Here is an 18,577-nt window from a genome sequence, read left to right as displayed (position 1 = left end):
AAAGAGTGTTGGGATCCCAGCAGTTCTAATCTTTGGGACTGGGATGTAGCTTCAGCTCTAGCCCCACTGAAGTCATACCCCATGAATGGATCCACAAGCATTGCTCCAACACAAATACTTTTTAAAAAAATCATGGAATTTGTAACTGTAGGGGATCTGAAAACTAGTAGGTAGATGCAGCATTCATGAGTCTTATTTTTGGAAGCTTATGCCATGGTTGTCAAGCACTGGAACAGGCTGCCCAAGGAAGTGGGTGAGTCGCCATCCCTGGAGGTGTTTAAAAGACATGTAGATGTGATGCCTAGGGACATGGTTTAGTGGTGGTTTTGGTAGTGCTACGTTAACATTTGGACTCAATGATAGTAAAGGTCTTCTCCAACCTAAACGATTCTATGATTCATGATCAAATTATGTAGGATACCAATCTTATAGTTTAAGCGTATAGTATGCCCGAAATGCTCACAAGTGGTTACTCCTCAGTGGTGACTGAGGAGTTGTATTATGATTATGTGCTCGTTCATAAGAAATACAGAATAAGGCTGGATATCAGTATAATTATTTTTAATTTTCTCTACTTTTTTTTTTTTCTGAAAGGGTATAAACCTTCCATGAAACAAACTGACAAAGCCTAACTTTCTTCCTAATTTTAGACTTCAGTTCACTTATTTCAGTGACAAAGGAGAGGCAGAGGAATGGCAGTAGTGGCAGAACTATGTTGCTTCTCAGCAAACAGAGCTACGAAGCACTGTGACATTGATCATTAAACAAACAAAAGTAATAGATGTTGCACTTCTTTTAAGGGATTTAAATGAAAAGGAAAAATACTCTGGAATATCTTCTGTAGGTTCATTTAAGTGTAGAGGGAAAAGCGTACCTGACACAATTACATCTTAGGTAATATAACAATGTCATTATAAAATTAATAGAAAATAAACTCCTGAGATTTTTCAAATCCTCAATTCTGTTAACTTTTCAAAGGGTTGTTTCAGCAGCATTTTAAACATTAATACTTGGAAAACGTAAGCCCTGTACAGGAACACCAGAGTACCCACTTCGACTCCGCACTCCACCAGTGGGAGCTGCTGGTGTGGCCCATGTACCCGTACGGAGCAGCAGTGACAGTGGCGGGGACTGCCTTTGTACTGAATATTCATTCAAACACAAACCATCTTTGCTCAGCTTTCAAAGGAGCTCGAGCTCAAGAATGTAACCTGCTCTACTGCAGTGCTATGCACAATGTTAGGCTCTTCTAATCATGAGGTCTCCTCCAGTTAACTGACCTACCCATGACATCACCTGAGGAATTATGACACGATGAAAGTTTTATCCAGGCCAGGAATATGCAACCACTCCTCTCACACGGCACTAGGAAGTGGATCGAACGCAATCTGCCCTCCTCACATACTACAGAATTAATTTAAAAGCCACATCTGAGAGGGGACTGCAATGAATTAATTTGCATGCTAAGCAAGATGTAGTTCAAATACAGGTGTGGGGTCATGCTTATAATGGAGGTCTTGATATAGATCCTAGAATCTACAAGCACATGCCATTTTAAAAAAGGGCATTTTAAAGTAACATTTTCCTCTACAGAAAGCTAAGCGGAATCTGCAAGCACTTCTGCACATGATTAATTTTACAGATGTGATTAGCCCTGCTGAAATCAAAACTGAATCACGTATACAGAATTAAGCATGGGTGGAATTATCTACAGTACAACTTAACATTTAGAGACGTCATTCTTGAGGAAGAACAACTATATCAAGTACAATTTGGAAAAAAAAGAAACTCATCAAGGATTTAAGACAAATATACTGCTGAAGCAGTAGAATGGTTGGAGCAAGTTAATGAGCAGATTTTCCCTAACACTGTGAACCACAGTGTCTGATTCAGTCTGCTGTCTATGATACGCATGGCGGAAAATACGGTCCTTTTTCCCTTTCAATTGCCGCTCAAGGAATAATTGGTGCTTTTACACATTTGTATAGCTAATTGTCAAAAATAAATGAGTGGGTTTTGTCATCGTTACACTAGAGTCTAGAATTAAATACATGTAAGTGCTAATTAATGCTATCAATAAACATGAATAATAAATCAGATAATATTTGATGAAAAATAATTTAGTTTAAAAAAACAAACCTAAAAGCCTCGTTTATTGACTGAATACTAAATTTTCCAGTGGGGAAAAGTATGGCCCATATTTAGTATAGAATGTTACACAGGTCAGAATTCCGATATTCAAGTGCAGTTCTTTACGAAGGGTTTTTTCCCCCTATATTTTGAATACAATTTTAATATATTCGTAACTTACTGAAATGAAATGCCTCTCAGAATGATGAAGGGCAAGAATCTAAAGCTATTTCATCTAGGAATATTAAGCTTACATGGTTATTACTACATATTAGTTATACCTTAAAAGTAAAATATGAAATCTCACACAACTTGGCTTTCTCTCAAAAGAGGATACAATGGTATCCTAAGAGAAAATGTTAATGTCACAAGTTCTTGTCCCTGCCTTATAATTACAATTAAAAAAAGAACTTCTCAAAAAAAGAGGCAATGCTTGTTGACAATTCTGAATCTTATATTCTAAAGCAAAATAAAACTTTTTGAACCTTTAAAAGAAAATACCTCGATGATGGTTGGTTTGCCCACGTTTTCTACAGTTGGTGAGCCATACAGCACTCCATCACTGTATGGTGTCCTTTGTATATAGCGTAGCCATCCAGGTCTGTCAGGGTAACCCATTAAGTTGGTATTAAATGTTATAGGATCATTACTTATTTCACCTAGATAAGAAAAATTATATTATTTGCAAGAAAATACTATATACTTTGATATTGATGTTTCCACTAGAAAAATCTTATTCTGTCTTCCAGTTATATCTTCTAAAAATTTCCATATAGCAAAAAAAAATAAATTGCTAACCTTCACCATATGTGCTTGTACTTAGTCTTGGCTAACTCTGTGTGCTTGCGCTCGTTAACTAGTAGGTCTGATTTTTAGAGCTCAGTTCCACCTAGAACTGAAGCATCTAACCTTCTTCTTGACAAAAGCCCAAAGGTCTCAGTCCTTTAATTCCACCAAAACCCCTTCTTTTATTTATGTTTTTAACAAAGCCTCTGGAGACCCGATGTACACTGGTTTCCTGTAAAGCGTGGTTGTGTAATCATCAAGATCTGAAAGCTTCTGTTAGCATCAGGATAGATACAGGTCTTCAGCACCAACAGCCTGACAGTAGGTTTTTTTCAGAGAACAAATTAATTCAAAAAAGGACCAGATATTCCTGCAAAATGGATCCACTGATAGTTACTAAATACAGTGGTCCAGATGCAATCTCTAAAAGCCCCTAAAGCTAAACCAGTATAACAGTTCTTGTGGTTCTTACCGATACTCTTACAAATGGCCAGGTTCGACTTCTGTTTATTTTAGCTTTTGTAAGCACTACCAAATCATCCCCATTAAGGCGTGAGCACCTTCCAGCTGAGGCACAGAACTCAAGCAAATCCACTCTGAGCCTGCGCAGACACCTCTGCACTGCGCTCCTCCAACTTGGCTTTGAATTGGCAACAGCAGCAATTGTAGGACAAGTGTCCTGGTTCGAGATGATGACAAGCAGGCTGGCACAGAAGGCAGAAACTGAGCCCCGTGAAGAAAGAACGGCTGTCATCTCCTCCAGAGAGGAACAAAGAGACTAAGACCTGTTGCCAAAGGGTAACTAGTTTTCAGGTATGCACTTACACATCTGGCAGCAGGTAAAAGGGACCAAAACCACACCAAACCAGCACCGGGCTGTAACGCAACTTTCCTTGCAGTTCTCTCTCTCTCTCTCTTCCTGTAATTTAATCTACAATAATATAATTCATAATAAAACTCCCAAGATCACAACTGATTTTGGGGAAAATCTGAAAGCCACCTGTGATACATTCTGGTTTGCCCTTCATTAAGGCAGGCTATGCTAACGATCCAGCACAGCAGACAAAAATAAAAGGATGACGGTAACAGCTGGCTTTACGGTGAACTTCTGGCAGGATCACAATCATCCATGGGTACAAAATTTCAGCACGATCTGAAGTCAGATTCACTCTGCCTTTGACTCACATGAATGCCAAGAGAGGCTGGGGCTGTAAGCATTCAAAAGACAATCCATTTTTAGTAAAATTTCAAGGTTCTTTCCATCTGTGTGCCAAAATTGGGAGAAAACGGGGACAGAGGCAAGCTTCACTCTGCCAATCACTGTTACATGAAATGAAAACTCAGGTATACATGTCAGGAAAAACTTTCATTTCTCAAAGAGAGAAAATCTTTAAAAGATTTGGTTTTTTTCATGACAAAATTTAACCAGTGCTAACAGAAGCTTATTTTTTTCTTTAAAGTGAGTGTTGAAAACTGTACTCTCAAATCAATTCAAAAGCTTATTAATGAAACAGGTTTTGATTATGTGTGCACTGTACATTTATTACAGGTTTTTCCTATTTTTATAGGAAAATAGGACAGTTATATTTATATAAATAGGATATATTTATGTATTTATTATTCCTTTTCATTGCTGATAAGCATGGGGGACAGAATGTTTTCGTTTTCCCTTCCTTCCGAGTTTGCTTGTACATTTCCCAACCTGCCAGTGATCAATCCTTTAGGTTTGCCTTAGGTGTATATCAAAATACCACACTTAGGAAATCACAGGTCTTTCTCCAAAATCAAACTGCTTACTAATGTTAAGCTGTTCCTAAATATTGGAAGAAGGCTGAATCCAAAGGAGCATTTGTTTTAAATGAAAGAAAACATCATTACGTAGTCTCATATTTGATTTAATCTTCTATTTTGTTTCAAGTTTACTATATGCTTTCAAAGTGCTTCTTCATATAGCCTGATACATACTACATCTGAAACAGTGATCAGATAAATAGCATTTTAAGAGACATAATTAAACTTCCACAATTTCATACATAATGTGAAAGTGAAAAAAGGTATACTCCCTAATCTCAGATATATAACGCGTCATTATGCCTTCCCAAATATTAAGTACATTTTTCACAACACACAATTATATGCATCTTTTCACAAATGATGATCACATACCAGAACATTTTAAGCTTGTAGGACCATTTATTTTATTTCATTTTAAGATATTTCAATAGAAATGAAAAACTGTCCTTTGTATGTTATATGCTGAACTGTAAGGTATGCTAAATAAACTTGAATTTTTCTTAACATTTTTTTTTTCCTACATTTTTATATAATATGGAAGATCTTAGCATCCCATACCAGGCTTTGGGTAAGGAGGAAATTCCCCCTTAAAGTACTCTCTCTCCAAAACATGAACAAAAAGAACTCCAGCAGAAGGGTATACATTCCGATCAGAGTGCACCTTAGACAGAATCGTGTACACTGAAAAGCAGAAGGAAAGAAAAGAGACAGAAAAAAGCAATAATGAGACGTGCTCTAGATAATACAGCATGCATTTCAACAGCAATGTGGGCAATCTAGGGGAAGGAAAGCAACGAATATTAGATACTGTTAATAAGTTTTTTTTAAAAAGGCTGCATAGATTTAGGAACAGAACACAGAGCAAACCCTCTCTTGTCCAACAGGATCCCTTCCAACACTGCCGTAAACAAACCCGGCTATGTTAGGATTCCAGAAGTTGCACGAGCTCTTTATTTTTATTGCAATAAAGAAAAACAATGAGGGAGGCTATTGTAAGTTTACAGTTGGTTTATTTGTAATATCACATGAATAAAAATACATCAAATGAATGATACAATTGTATTTTCCTGATTTTTACATAAAAATAAGGAACATGAGAAATACGGAGGAACCTCCTCCCTGAATGGAAGTGGCAGATTTTTCAGTTCTTGTACAGAAAAGAACAAAGTAATTCCCTTCAGCTGAGGATTTCTAGGAGTTCTTAAAACCTAGACTTTCTTAGACCAGCAACTTCAGATAACGTACATCTAAAAATCTGGTTAGAGAGTTCATTATTGAAGATGCTGTGCTTGTATTGAAGGACAAACCAGAAAGATATGGGCAACTATAGCCCAGTCGGATGTCACTGATTCCAAACAAAAAATGAAGCCATATTTTCCAGGACTCAGAATTAGAAGTCTAAAGGAAACTTAATTCAGAACAACCAGCATATGCAAAAGCAATCTGCTATTTTTTTTATGTAATTACAAATTTAGTTGACAAAAGCAAATCTTATTTCCATATATTTGACACAGTACTATACACATATTTTAATGAATTAGAATAGAAAAATCATTATGATACATTAAATGGATAAAAAAATCACTTTATTGACAAGTTTAAAAATTTAAGTATAAATGAAGAATACTGATCTGACAGGTGTTTCTCACACAGTAGGTCACATTACTATTTCATGTAACTATTCAATTTAAGTCAATGCCCTGAAAGAATCAATCATTGCTGATAATTTTTTGTCAATGAGATAAGGATTACACAAGCGGTAAATAAAGGTAAGTCACAGATACAGAGACACACCACTACCTGCCTTGCTTGCTATACTGAAAAAAACTTTATGAGAAGCCACATGCCCAAACAAAGATTACAGGCCGTATAGCATGGGGGAACTGTCATAGGGAAGAGCGACCTCTGAAAGAGACTTCAGAGTCATTGTAACAAACCCATAGGAACAAACTCATACCTCCTAGAAGATAAAAGGGCTAATTTCAACACTTGGATCAATAAAGCAAGATACATTTGAAATGTGGATGAAGCTCATGTAATTTTCTAATCCTGTTATAATTTCTCCAGCCTTACAATTACACCAACTTTCTTATTTGAGATTCACTTAAAAAGCCACTGCTAATTAGGCAATAATCACAGACATTCCATCCCTCGCACCACGTACTCAGTGTGGAATCTATCTCACCTAATTTTAGATGCCTACAGAAACAACATCCACCACTGAGTTAGTCAGGCTCCTTTTATAGTCAGTGGAGAAGAAACAGACGCTTCTAGGGGTTGATTAATTTGATTTCTCCTGTAAAATTAGATGAATCATGTCCTAGATTCCTGACTGCACTGACTAGATCTCCACTGACTGCAGAGGCAGCTGAGAGGAGATACAGACCTCTACATTTAGTTACATACTTCCCACTCTTCGAGCCTGATATTGCGGAAAGAATAGTCGCAAGCTTTGGGTATACTCTTGATCAAATTCCACAGCAGTTGCTTTTTCCCCACTCTTGGAAATCACTTTTACCACAGTACTGAAGAGAATAGCTTTCTAATAATTTCACCTTACAGATAAAATTAAAACGGATCTTGAAATTTAAATAGTTTATTACAATTTAGTGTGGTTAATAAACCAGTTACTGTAATTTTAATTACGTAGACTTGATTTAAGTACAGTAAGACAGCTATTTGATTTGTATAATTAAAATTAGTAAATTGATGACCCAAAAAACTTTTGCACTCACTTCTGTGAATAAGCTGTAAATAGGGCAAGGAAACTAATTCATTTCCTTTAAAATACTTTCAAGAAAAGCAGAAAAAGTAATTTATAACATTAAGAGCAGAAAAGCTGACAAAAATATGGTCAGTGGCTGAAAATGTGTGATATACCTAGAAAAAAATCCATTTTCTCCATTTCTGATGCTTTGACTCTACAATGAAAATCCATTTCAATCAGGAAGAACAGCGAAAAACTGAAGTATATATTTCCACGTAAGCAATAGTTTTAGAAAGGAAGAAGGACAATAGAATCAGCAGTTACTGGGAAAAAACCATATATTTCTTTTGTCTCTTAGAGGAAATCCATTGCCGCCACTAAATGCCTGCCCATTCCTAGTAATAAGATGTTCTGTGTTGCTGAAGGAAGCATACCAATGAGGATTTCATGCAGATATAAAACAGTGATCCTGGTGGAAGTCTACAAACGCCTCTCGGAAGGAAAAAACCCACACACCTATTTTATCCTTAACGACAAGCGCATTGTAATGACACAAGTATGGAGATAAAGAATTTGAAAGTTCTCGCCTTCCTTATCAGAGAAGCTGTCTTCTTTTTCTTCTATCAAGTTCCTTCGAAGTCAGAAGGAAAATGATGAGTCTTCAGCCCACTACAGCAATCACTGCTTTTCAATAACGAAACAAGTGAAATGCTCTTTTCTTCAGAAGCTTTTAAAACCCAAACTTATTTCCACAAGACTGCCTGAGACTGGAGATGAATGTGTCATAATCTTAGGTGATCTAGGGATAAAACTGAATATACTTACCAACTCTTCTAGCTACTAGTCTAATAAAGTAGACTGCCAGATGTGAATTGCCTGGGCAAATTCCCTGTGGTAGATAAAAATCTTGGGGACTGTGAAAGGCTTCTGTAAAGGTAATCATGGGAAATTAAACATCTTCACTACACAGGATCACAACAGATCCCTGCTAGAAAAAAAGAGAGTATCAGCTACCTCGACAGCACTGTTTTCCTTTTTCTTGTTTCCAGATCCATTGGAGGACTGTCTGTAGATCCCAAGATATATCTGTGCAGAAAGGTTAGAAGCCCTGGAGATTGGGAAAGAAGTAGACTAATTGGGAACTAAAGGATGGAAGACAGGCATCGCTCTTTTTGAAACGTACAGAAACTGTAGCAGTAGTTGTGCTTGGGGGTCTTGAACATGGACACAGCCAGGAATTCAGCTAGGATTACATCAGCCTCCAGCCCAGAGCTTGTTATCAGATACAGATGACTCCATCTCCAGAAATTTCAGAAGATTTACCATGTTGGTTGAAGGCTCTATGTTGATAATCTTCAGAAAAAAATGCATCTGGAATTTTTTTCTGGGAATTTCAGTGGGTTGGTTCTCTCCCCATTGACTTTTAGCAGATGAATATTCTATGTGTGCTTGCATAAATTACAATAAAATAGTCTTTTTGCATACATATATAAAAAGATTTTTTTAAAAATGTTACAGACAAGTTATTGTATTAAGCAAATTGCAGAGGTATCTCCAAGCAACCAGCCATGATAAGAAAATGTGCAATATTAGGTATACACACAGCCGTTATTTCAAGCAAAGCTACAGGAACAGGAAAAGTTGGGGAAGATTCAAAGACACGCAAGTCTGTGAACGTTTAAAAGACTGAAGAAATGTAAAATTTTCCAAATTACTTACCTCGAAATAGCACCTAATTCCTAAAACAAGGACATGACTGAAAAAGCAAGAGTAATATTAAAAGCAGATTTGACTGAACCAACATGGGATTTAAAGTTACAACCTAAACTCACCATTCTTCTCAACAGCCTTTATTCTGCTGATAATATAACTGTGGGCTTGCTTAGTCGTCCAGTTAACTGTTCCATTATTGCCATCAGCAGAGCTTAACAAAAAAGCTTTTCAGAATAAAACAAATGCAAAAAAAAAAAATTAGTCAGATCAACGGACTCCCACAAACCAAGTATCAGATGGGATCAGATGCCTTCTAAACCAGGTTTTCATTTTTGTCAGAGCTTAGGAACCTCGGGTTAAAAAAAAAAAATGGTGGTGTTTGATTTGAATATGTAAACATATAGTAATCTTTCTGACAGTCACCTTTTTGACACTAATTTTTCCAAAGAAGTTTACACCAAATGCTTAAAACTCTGCAGACAATTCTGCTGACATAATTATACTGACAATAAAGATGAGCATTCTCTCATAAATATATTTGCACTGGCAAAACCTCATATACAAAGAAAGACATACCTAAAGTTACTTTCACTGGCATAGCATACTTTGGCCAAAACAGGGAAATTAATATAATGAAGAGCACAGCTTTGCTTATATAAAGACACGTGGGGCCGATCGCCTTGCTTTGCAGGCATAACCAATAATCAATTTTGGAAAAATAATCAGTAAAAATGGTTGTCTTCATCCCACACAGCCAGAACACAGCTGGAAAACAGCTGGATCAGTGCAACTGAAGGTGCAAGAAGGTTTAAACATGGCAAGGAGCAAATGATTACAGGAGACAGAACGCAGCTGTGGAGCTGACTGAAAGACTCCATTTCACCAGTAGCAGAACTGCCTGGGAAAACTCTCTCCCCACCTCCCACTTTTTGTTCTTTTGTTCCCTTTCTTCTGTGATGAATAATAGATATAGTAGCTGTTTGTATAGTTACTTGCCAACTGAAAGTGTAGAGGGAAGGAATTGCAGTCAGATGGTAGGAAAGGGAAAGTGGCCATAATAAATAGTCTTTCTTTTGAAACCATTTGTGAGTGAGAACTCATGTCAAACCCCAGTTAACATATGTTATCAGATTAGCATCTTTTAACTTCCTTGTAAAAATAGCAATATCAGAAACAAATAGCAATACTTGTGTTCAGATACACCAGTTTGCAGGAAGAAACAAACGCTTATTGGCAAACAACACTCAAAGTATGCAAATATTATTTACAGAAGAAGCTTAAACATCTGTGGAAACTCCTGCTGACACAGTTACACCAGCCAGCTATTCCATTACTGATACCGCATTCTCCAAACAGAATTTCGGAGACCCAACAGATCTGTCTTAAGCAGTAGCCAAGATACACAAATACTCAATCTATGCATGTGAGCTAGCCATTTATTAATGATAATTTACACAAAAGACCTAAAGTTGAATTGAGGATGAAGTGTAATAAAAAAATTACACATTCAAATTACTGTACCAACACAACAACATTTCTAAATTATGAATTTCTGTTTGATTTCTTTAGGTTTTCAATATAAACAAAGGATCTGATTTAACAAAAAGTATTATTCATATCTGCAGTTTTACATCTGTCTTACAAGACGGACAACTTTCTCCCCGCTGAATTGATCTGTGTACATTGCAAGTCTTAATATAATACCACCCTAGGGATTATCCACCTCAGTACTGCATATGACCTTTAGTATAAATTTGCTATAATTCTTGGAACACTCCAGAAATTCCAAAAAGGTAAAATAAAGTTGTTCCAATATTTCAACAGGATAAGCTGGGTAATCAGAGGCTTGTCAGCTACAAACCAGCACCAAGCAAAACAATTAATACAAGATTTGATTACTGAATTATTAAATGGAGAAGAGTATTGCATTTATTACAGTCAACAAGGATTTAATGCATCTTTTCAGACACTTTTGATGAGCCCGCAAGGATTTCTTCTGATAAAGACAGCAATAATGACGCTACCCATAGATATACAGCCTATCACCAAGCACTTTGACTGAGAAACTAGATACAAAATCATTCTAGCGTATTTAAATGGAATAAAAAAAAGAAAGACAGGTTCTAAAATGTATTTTTTAATATAAATGATCAGTAAGTGTCGTTGATTTGGGTTCACAAATTGTGCTAGGTTTAGCTGTGGGAATTGAAGGTTACCTGTCCACCGTGCCACCCTACCCTCCATTTCACAGGGGAACTGGAAAAGCAACCAGTGTCCCCGTTTTCAGATCCCAGAGTTTCCAGTGTGATATTTTAATGTAAACATCTATCACTATCTCTTTGATTTCAAATGACAGGTGTGAAATGAAACAATTCAGTAGTACACTGCCCATTCAACACCTTTCACCACAAGTAAGGGAACAGGGCTACTGGATAGTTAATTTGTTATATGAGACTTCTAGTGGGCCTCACAAGGTTCTGGCATTGGCCTTATGCAATTTGACTTTATACATACATATACACACACACACATATATATGAAAAATTACCCAGATGTATAATGTATACTGATAAAATTTGCAGGTAAAAACAAAGGTTAGCAGATTGACAAATGATGGAGATGACATGCTACTAACACAGAAGAGTCTGCATTGTAAAAAGGGGATCAGTGATGTGCACTTCAATAGAATAAAAAGTAAACGCATACCCAGGAACAAAGGCAGCATGCCATACGCACACTACAGAGCACACACTTCAGGGATGCTGAACTTTGATAAAAAAACTGGGGATATATGTCAGGTAATAACTGGTTGAACAGAAGCTTTCAGCAGAAGACTGGTTACGGCTGATACATAAACAGCAACATCAAGGAGGAGCAGGGAGATTTTATTTTTGTACTTGACACAAATGCAATCACTATTCAAATGCTGTGTCTAGTACTTACATAGAGCCTCCAAGAAGCACAGTGACAACATGAAGAAAGCTCAGGGAAGATCTGTAAATATGATTAAAGGATGACAAAAGAGGCCTTATACTACGGAATGCAGGGATTCAAACTATGCATTTTATCAAAGAGACAGTTTAGAATTAATTTGATCAGCCTTGTACTCACGCTGAAAAAAAAAGTTAATAACATCAGGCTCTTCAGTTTGTTACACGTGTTGCCACAGTTGCTGGAGCACCCACCAGTACTTAAAACAGCAGGAGCAACTCTCAGCTCTGTGACGGGGACTTGAACGTGTGCAGGTGAAGTGCATCTACAGTGTTTTCTTTTTTCTTTAATTAATCTTTTAATTGTATTTTCCTTAAATTAATCTTTTTTTCTTTACTATTTTTATTTAATTATATTTGCATTACTTTACAAATAGGTTATATTTCTGTTATTTTATGCTATTTTTCCCTTTCTTTAAGTATATTTGCATAAGCTTCATGTACAGATCTTAAGTATTAATATTTAACAGCACAATATTTAACAGAGAAGATACCTACTACAATTTCTGCCCACCTCACAAGCAAAAAAGAACCTAAGCATCACAGACCAACTTCACCTTCCTCATTCCTTAATTGCACTCTAACTAATCCACACACCATCCTGCACCCTTATCTCCTTATTGTTTCTCTGGAGTAGGATCTCCAGCCCATCTCTCCCACTACTAATGCAGCACACAGCTCCACCTCCCAAAACCCAGCATTTCCCCTCTCTCCCGCACCTCCACCTGGGACCCTGACCTAAGCATGTGCTCGTTACCTTCATGCCACAGACCAGGACCTTGGGCCATGCTTTCACTACCCCTTACTCTCTTCCCACATGACCCCGCTCCAAAAATCTACCCTGGCGCTCCTCCACTGCACATGTATCCCATCTGACTCAGAGCCCTTCCTGCATCCTAGGCTGGAAGCACAGGTCCATGCACGGCACAGATTTCTGACAGGCTGCTGAGAACTACAGAGCAGAACAACCAGGAATTGACACCACCACGTTACAACAAAACACCCGTCAAGCAATCATCTGGATCAAGGTGCTCAGCCCACAGCTCAAATTAGAGCTTGCACCCAGGCAGTTACTGAGGACCCACTCACATCTGTACAGAGATATTTGCCCTACAGGTCACATTGTCCACTAACAGAGGCAGAAATTGCACCACCACCTATTCTCCCTCCTCTTCCACCCTCCACACCCCTGCCTCCTACCCAATACGCAGTACATAAGCAACCATCACAGTAGAAATTTACTATAAATTAAAGTGGATTCTCTCAGTAGAAACTGACATCGAGATCGGATATTTTCTGACAGATAAGATCCTCTTCAACCATGGCTACTACATAAGAAAAATTCGTGTTAGTTCTCCACCGTGGATTGCTCAGGTCCCTCTGCACTCCATTTGTTGTAACTGTGTAAAAGTTCAAATCAAACCCGCAAATGTTTCTAAGTTCTATACTTATTCATCTTTGTTCTGTAGGTAATGGTTTTCTACCTGCGTCTGTGTCACCCATTGATTGCTGTAACATCTGAATACTCCTCCAAGATTATTCGAGAAACGTAACTGAATAAGGCATTTTGTCAGTCTCGCTGTGAAACTTCGGCATTTGCATTCCTGGAACGCTGCAAATTAAGTACTGGGAGAACAAAAACTTCATGCTTTATTAATAGTAACATTTAGCCATCACCATTTTCCCTCCTACTGCAGGCTTGACAAGAGAACCAAATTAAATTAGCTTTTCTATGGAGGCGAGGAAAACACTGCTTGTGCCTGCAGTCCAGCCCCAGGCCCATGGTGTAACCAAGGGGTATGGCCAAGTCACCCTGAAAGACTGCTATTCCAGGATGTCCCCTACATTTCTCTCATTTCTTGATATGAATTATCAGAGTATCCCTGCAATTATATTCCAAATTTCTGAGGTGGCAATTGATTTTAAAAGACTAAAGGAATTCAGAAAAGTCATAGATTTCAAGACGCTGAGATTTCTGTCTGATCACTAGCTTGTTCTTTCTATATTCTCATCTTCATGGCTTGGACTGCCACTAAAAATAGTCTACACTTAAAAGGCATTTTGGTGGTTTGTGTTGCAATTGTAACAATATTTAGACACAGTCTATGTTTATGTAAACAAATCTTTTTAGCATTACATAATGAGCACCGTAACTATGCTGTTAACAAAACAATGTGTACTTTCCACCTATGTGACATGTTCATGCTAATTCCAACAGAGCAATACTTACCAGTGAACACTGAAATCCGTACCTTCAGCTCTCAATCTGTAACACCCTGTTTCCCATAGGGAACATTTCAGCAAGATAGTAATGTAAAAACTCTTCTCAGGTTAAAGCACTTCTTGGTTCTACTACTACTCGCTTGAAAAGCAGTTCAACTGATTAGGAGGGAAACTAATATGCGTTCTCTGGTTTCTTGGCTCTTCTGTTTCTTTCAAATTCCTGTGGAAGTAATCAAAACTAGCAACTCCCTCCTTTTCTCTAGAGCTCTGCCAAAAGAAGGCACGGTACACTGACTGTGTCCGCTGTAAATTTATCAATATCTATTCAAGAAAAGCCAAAAAGCTGTACCAAAAAAGATATTTTTGTCTAGGTTTGAAATTCTGTCTTTAGAAGAAAGATTGTTTGCAATCGAACTACGAAGGGTTTAACTTTGGTGACTGTAACTCCTGAAGTACTTTAATGGACTTCTAACCAAATCTGAAAAAAACATTAAGGAGCAAAAATAAGCCTCTCTTTACATACTAAAAGTTACATCTAGAAGACGAATCCCTGCTGTAAAGCTGACTTCTTATTGTCTGGCTTCAGGATCTCTAAGATGTCTCCATGTAAACTATACTATCTATAAATAATGTGCTTGTCTAATGAAAAGCATACTAGCAGAATGGCTAGCTTTTCTCTTTGATAATTACTTATTAAAGCAAGTACTTACTGACAATAGATTTTATTTATTCATCTGGGTCAGATTAGTACAAAGACTTGACAGGCACCATCTTCACAGGCAGAGACTGAGAGCCTTGTATGAAGAACAACTGTTTCTTTGCCCTAAAGTTCCACCCATGGAAGAAAAAACGGCAGGTACACTATCGTATTAGTTTGAAAACACCGAAAGAGCAGATCATCCCTGAAATGTTCTGCCTCCCTCTGTGTGGCGCAGCTGAGAAGCCAAGCATTGCCAATGGCACTTCTGCTGTGAACAGCGGGACGAGCACTGTCTCCTGAACACCCATCCTAGCCCGTAACTTCACAGATGTTTTAAACTAGTGTGTATCATGCAGCCCAGCTGAAAGGCGGGACTCCCAGAACATTCTTGGCCACCCAGCACACGCCAGCATACATGATCCCCTGCCAGTCCTGGTCAGTAAACTGATTTCAGCGAACAATTTTTGTTTATGGGCGGAGTAGTTTTCAGCCAGATGACCCCATACGCAGTATCACTGTACAAGTTACTCAGCACCCGAAAGGGAAGCAGTGAAAAACGCCTAGCTGTGCAATGGCAGGGGAATGTTTTCTGGCAGCAATGCAGCTTTATGAGAAATTAATGCAAACACATAATCACAGCTGCCAAACTGAGAACTAATGAACTCCTCCCCCATTTTCACCCTTTGTAGGGAAGGGGGAATATGACTCCATTGCTCTACGACTCCCTGTTCCTGGGATAAAACGGGGGTTGCAGGGACAACATAGGCACTGACAACTAATTCTTTAAGTGTAGAAATATAGAGCAACAACCATAAAGTGGCCACAGTCATTCAAACAACATTTTGATGACCACTTTCTCTGTAGAAGCAGAATATAGGGCAACCCATTGCTTTGCCAAACTAATATGGCAGATATCTTTACTAGTTTCATCTAGTAAGCTTCCATCATGTCTGTGACTGTGAAGCTGGAGTCAAAGAACAACCACCTAGTTTGTATTAGAAATCCTTAACCTGAAATGTCACTTCTCAAAACAATGTCCCATTTTTTCTAGCAGTGAAGAAAATTATCATTAGCTAGTGTTTGAGAGTCAGTACCTTCCATTCAAGTACTATATTAGCCCCCTAGGAGCAAATGCTGGACTTCTGAAATCACTCTCACACCCTTTAAACTCTTAAACCTCTTGAAATCCCTGGATTTTGAGTTAATGTTTTGCCACAGGGAGGGTAGAGAGGTGTGGGACAACCCAGACTTCTGACAGCAGCCAGCCTCCTCCAAAAAGCCTTTAAGTGTGTGTTTCATACATCTTTAAGAAGTGCAAAAAGCGTAAGTCAAGTTTCTCCTGTAGATCAAGTGCCACAACAGAAATGGGAAAAACTAATCTCTATTATCAGAGAAGAACTCAAAGAAATGTATTTACAGATCTTGTGCTACTTCTCATGTTCCATTTTGTCTCTAAGATGTCCTTTGCCTGGTTAAGCAATTCTTCAGTGCTATAAAGTCTACTTAACAACAGGATACCAGGAAAACAACGGGTTTTGTTTTGGGGTGGTTTTGTTTGTTTGGGTTTTTGTGCTTAAGGAGGAAGCTCAGGTGAGCTCCTGGGACAGTGTGCATCATTCAACTTCTAAGAACTGACTTGTATTGTACCTGAATTCAGACCAGGAACACACTATGAAACTCCACTTTGATGAATAATAAATTTTATATAGATATCTCTTAAAAGAACTTAACCAAACTCAAGTTCATGCTTCCTTTTTTACATCAGTCTCAAACTGTGGTGGTTTGAGCCGGACTGGCCACTGAGACGAATGACAGATGCTCTCCCTCACCTCCCTCTCCAAGGAGAGGGGGGAGGGAGAGAAAGAGACTTACAAGTTCAGAAGGAAATTAAACTACTTTAATTAAAAAATTAATAATAAAAAAATAAAATTAAATCATCAAATGTATACAATATATACAAAACCAGTAACAAGCTCCCAGGATGATGATCACATCACCAGCAGACCCTGGGAAAGTCCCAGACTGGACTCAACAACAGACAGGAACTTGATTCCAGGTCTGGATTCAAGAATACAGGGCTTGGGATCAAAGGCAGACAAACAGACAGAGTCCCTAAGACGCCTGCCACTAAAGGAATAGAGCTAACCCTTTGATGCCTCAGCTTTTATACTGAGCATGATGCACATGGGATGGAATACGCTGTTTGTCAGTTTTGGGTCACCTATCCTGTCCTTGTCCTTGCAGGTGTGACCCCTCTATGCTTTTCTGCTTCTGACCCTCCAATGGGGCAAATAACAAAGTTAACTGGCCTTGGGTGTTATAGCAATAAGTATAAGCAAGAGCCTCTCTGCATACCATTCCTTGGCATCAACTATAAACATAGGTCTTAACACTCTGAGAACGGACAGTGTCTCCACGATACACTGTTAATTTCAGAGAGTTTCAGCTAGTTAGAAGAGGCTTAACTGCAAAGTAAAATTACTGAACAGAAAATTGGTTCTGTTTTACCTCAAAACAGGACATTAAACATGTATTCTGGTGGTTTAACTACTGAAATCAAACTGAACCAAGCTTAAAAAGGTCTGAATTTGAAGTGGAAAAGTTAACACTAAAAAACCTCAAGACCTCTTCCCTTACCACATAGTGTGGAAGAAACTTGTGGATTAAACTCCCAACTCAGCTTCTAGAAGCTCATTTCAGCTGAACTTTTTTAAACTTAGTATCTTAGTTGATAATGAAAGCTTATCCTAGGACTGTTCTAGTTCTTTCTTGGTTGCTCTCCCACAACTGGTCTTGGGAGAGGGAGGCAGAAGAGGCAGGAAGAATTTCCACATAAGGAGAAAGCAGTATCTTGCATCTAACAAATGCAAAGTTTTATCCTCACATTGAGCAACTTAACAGTTACATGCTAACTGCATCTTTAATATATCCAATGCCTCACTCATGTCACTTCTGCTGTCAGTATCCTAAGTACGGCCACATACTTAAAGAAGTCTTGGAAGAGTACCTAGATATTATTCAAGAAGGTATTGAGCAGATTGTCAGCTTTCAGATGACATACCACCGACCCCTCAGACCACGAAATAATAAAGAAATAGATTTTTCGCTGTTAGCTTACTCTTGGGGTAGCAACGGCCTCACAAAGGCACTGCTGTGGCTGGGCTGCTTTTAAGAGTTACCCGTTTGAAGTACTTCACTGGAAAGAACCTTGTGGGTGTGCAACCCGCCTACTGCACGACAGCTATTGTTTACATGCGCTGGGCAACAGGATTAAGACTTTTTCTGCAGTCTTAATTCTGACCCAGTTGGATTAAGTGGTCAAACTAGGAAATAATTTTCGGGGTTGGGGGGAATTTAGGATACGAAAGACACCCTTGCACTCAAACCAGCCCAGCCCCCGGGGACAAGCACCAGCCCTGTCAGGTCGAGGGAGGCGATGGAGCCAGCGGGCGCTGCCGCCCGGCCCGGCCCTGTCCCCGGGAGCGGAGCCGCCCCCACCATCCAGCGGCTCTCAGCCAGGCCTCGGCTCCCGCG

General features: G+C 38.5%; 1 protein-coding gene across 1 annotated transcript in view; it reads right to left on the bottom strand.

Moving 5' to 3' along the window:
- SGCE (sarcoglycan, epsilon) overlaps positions 1-12,908 on the bottom strand; it is a 28,530-nt gene extending 15,622 nt beyond the window's left edge. Inside the window, exons 1-4 of the mRNA XM_009895368.1 lie at positions 12,878-12,908; positions 9,250-9,354; positions 5,269-5,391; positions 2,632-2,789 (exon numbers count right to left, since the gene is read on the bottom strand). Of these exons, the coding sequence (XP_009893670.1) occupies positions 2,632-2,789; positions 5,269-5,391; positions 9,250-9,354; positions 12,878-12,908 (417 nt within the window). The remainder of the gene's footprint in view (positions 1-2,631; positions 2,790-5,268; positions 5,392-9,249; positions 9,355-12,877) is intronic.
- Positions 12,909-18,577: the final 5,669 nt, after the last annotated feature.

The sequence above is a fragment of the Charadrius vociferus genome, unplaced genomic scaffold, assembly GCF_000708025.1.
Source record: "Charadrius vociferus isolate BGI_N301 unplaced genomic scaffold, ASM70802v2 scaffold31, whole genome shotgun sequence".
NCBI lineage: Eukaryota > Metazoa > Chordata > Aves > Charadriiformes > Charadriidae > Charadrius > Charadrius vociferus.
Note: the sequence above shows the minus strand (reverse complement) of the source record. Positions and strands in the feature narration are given on the sequence as shown.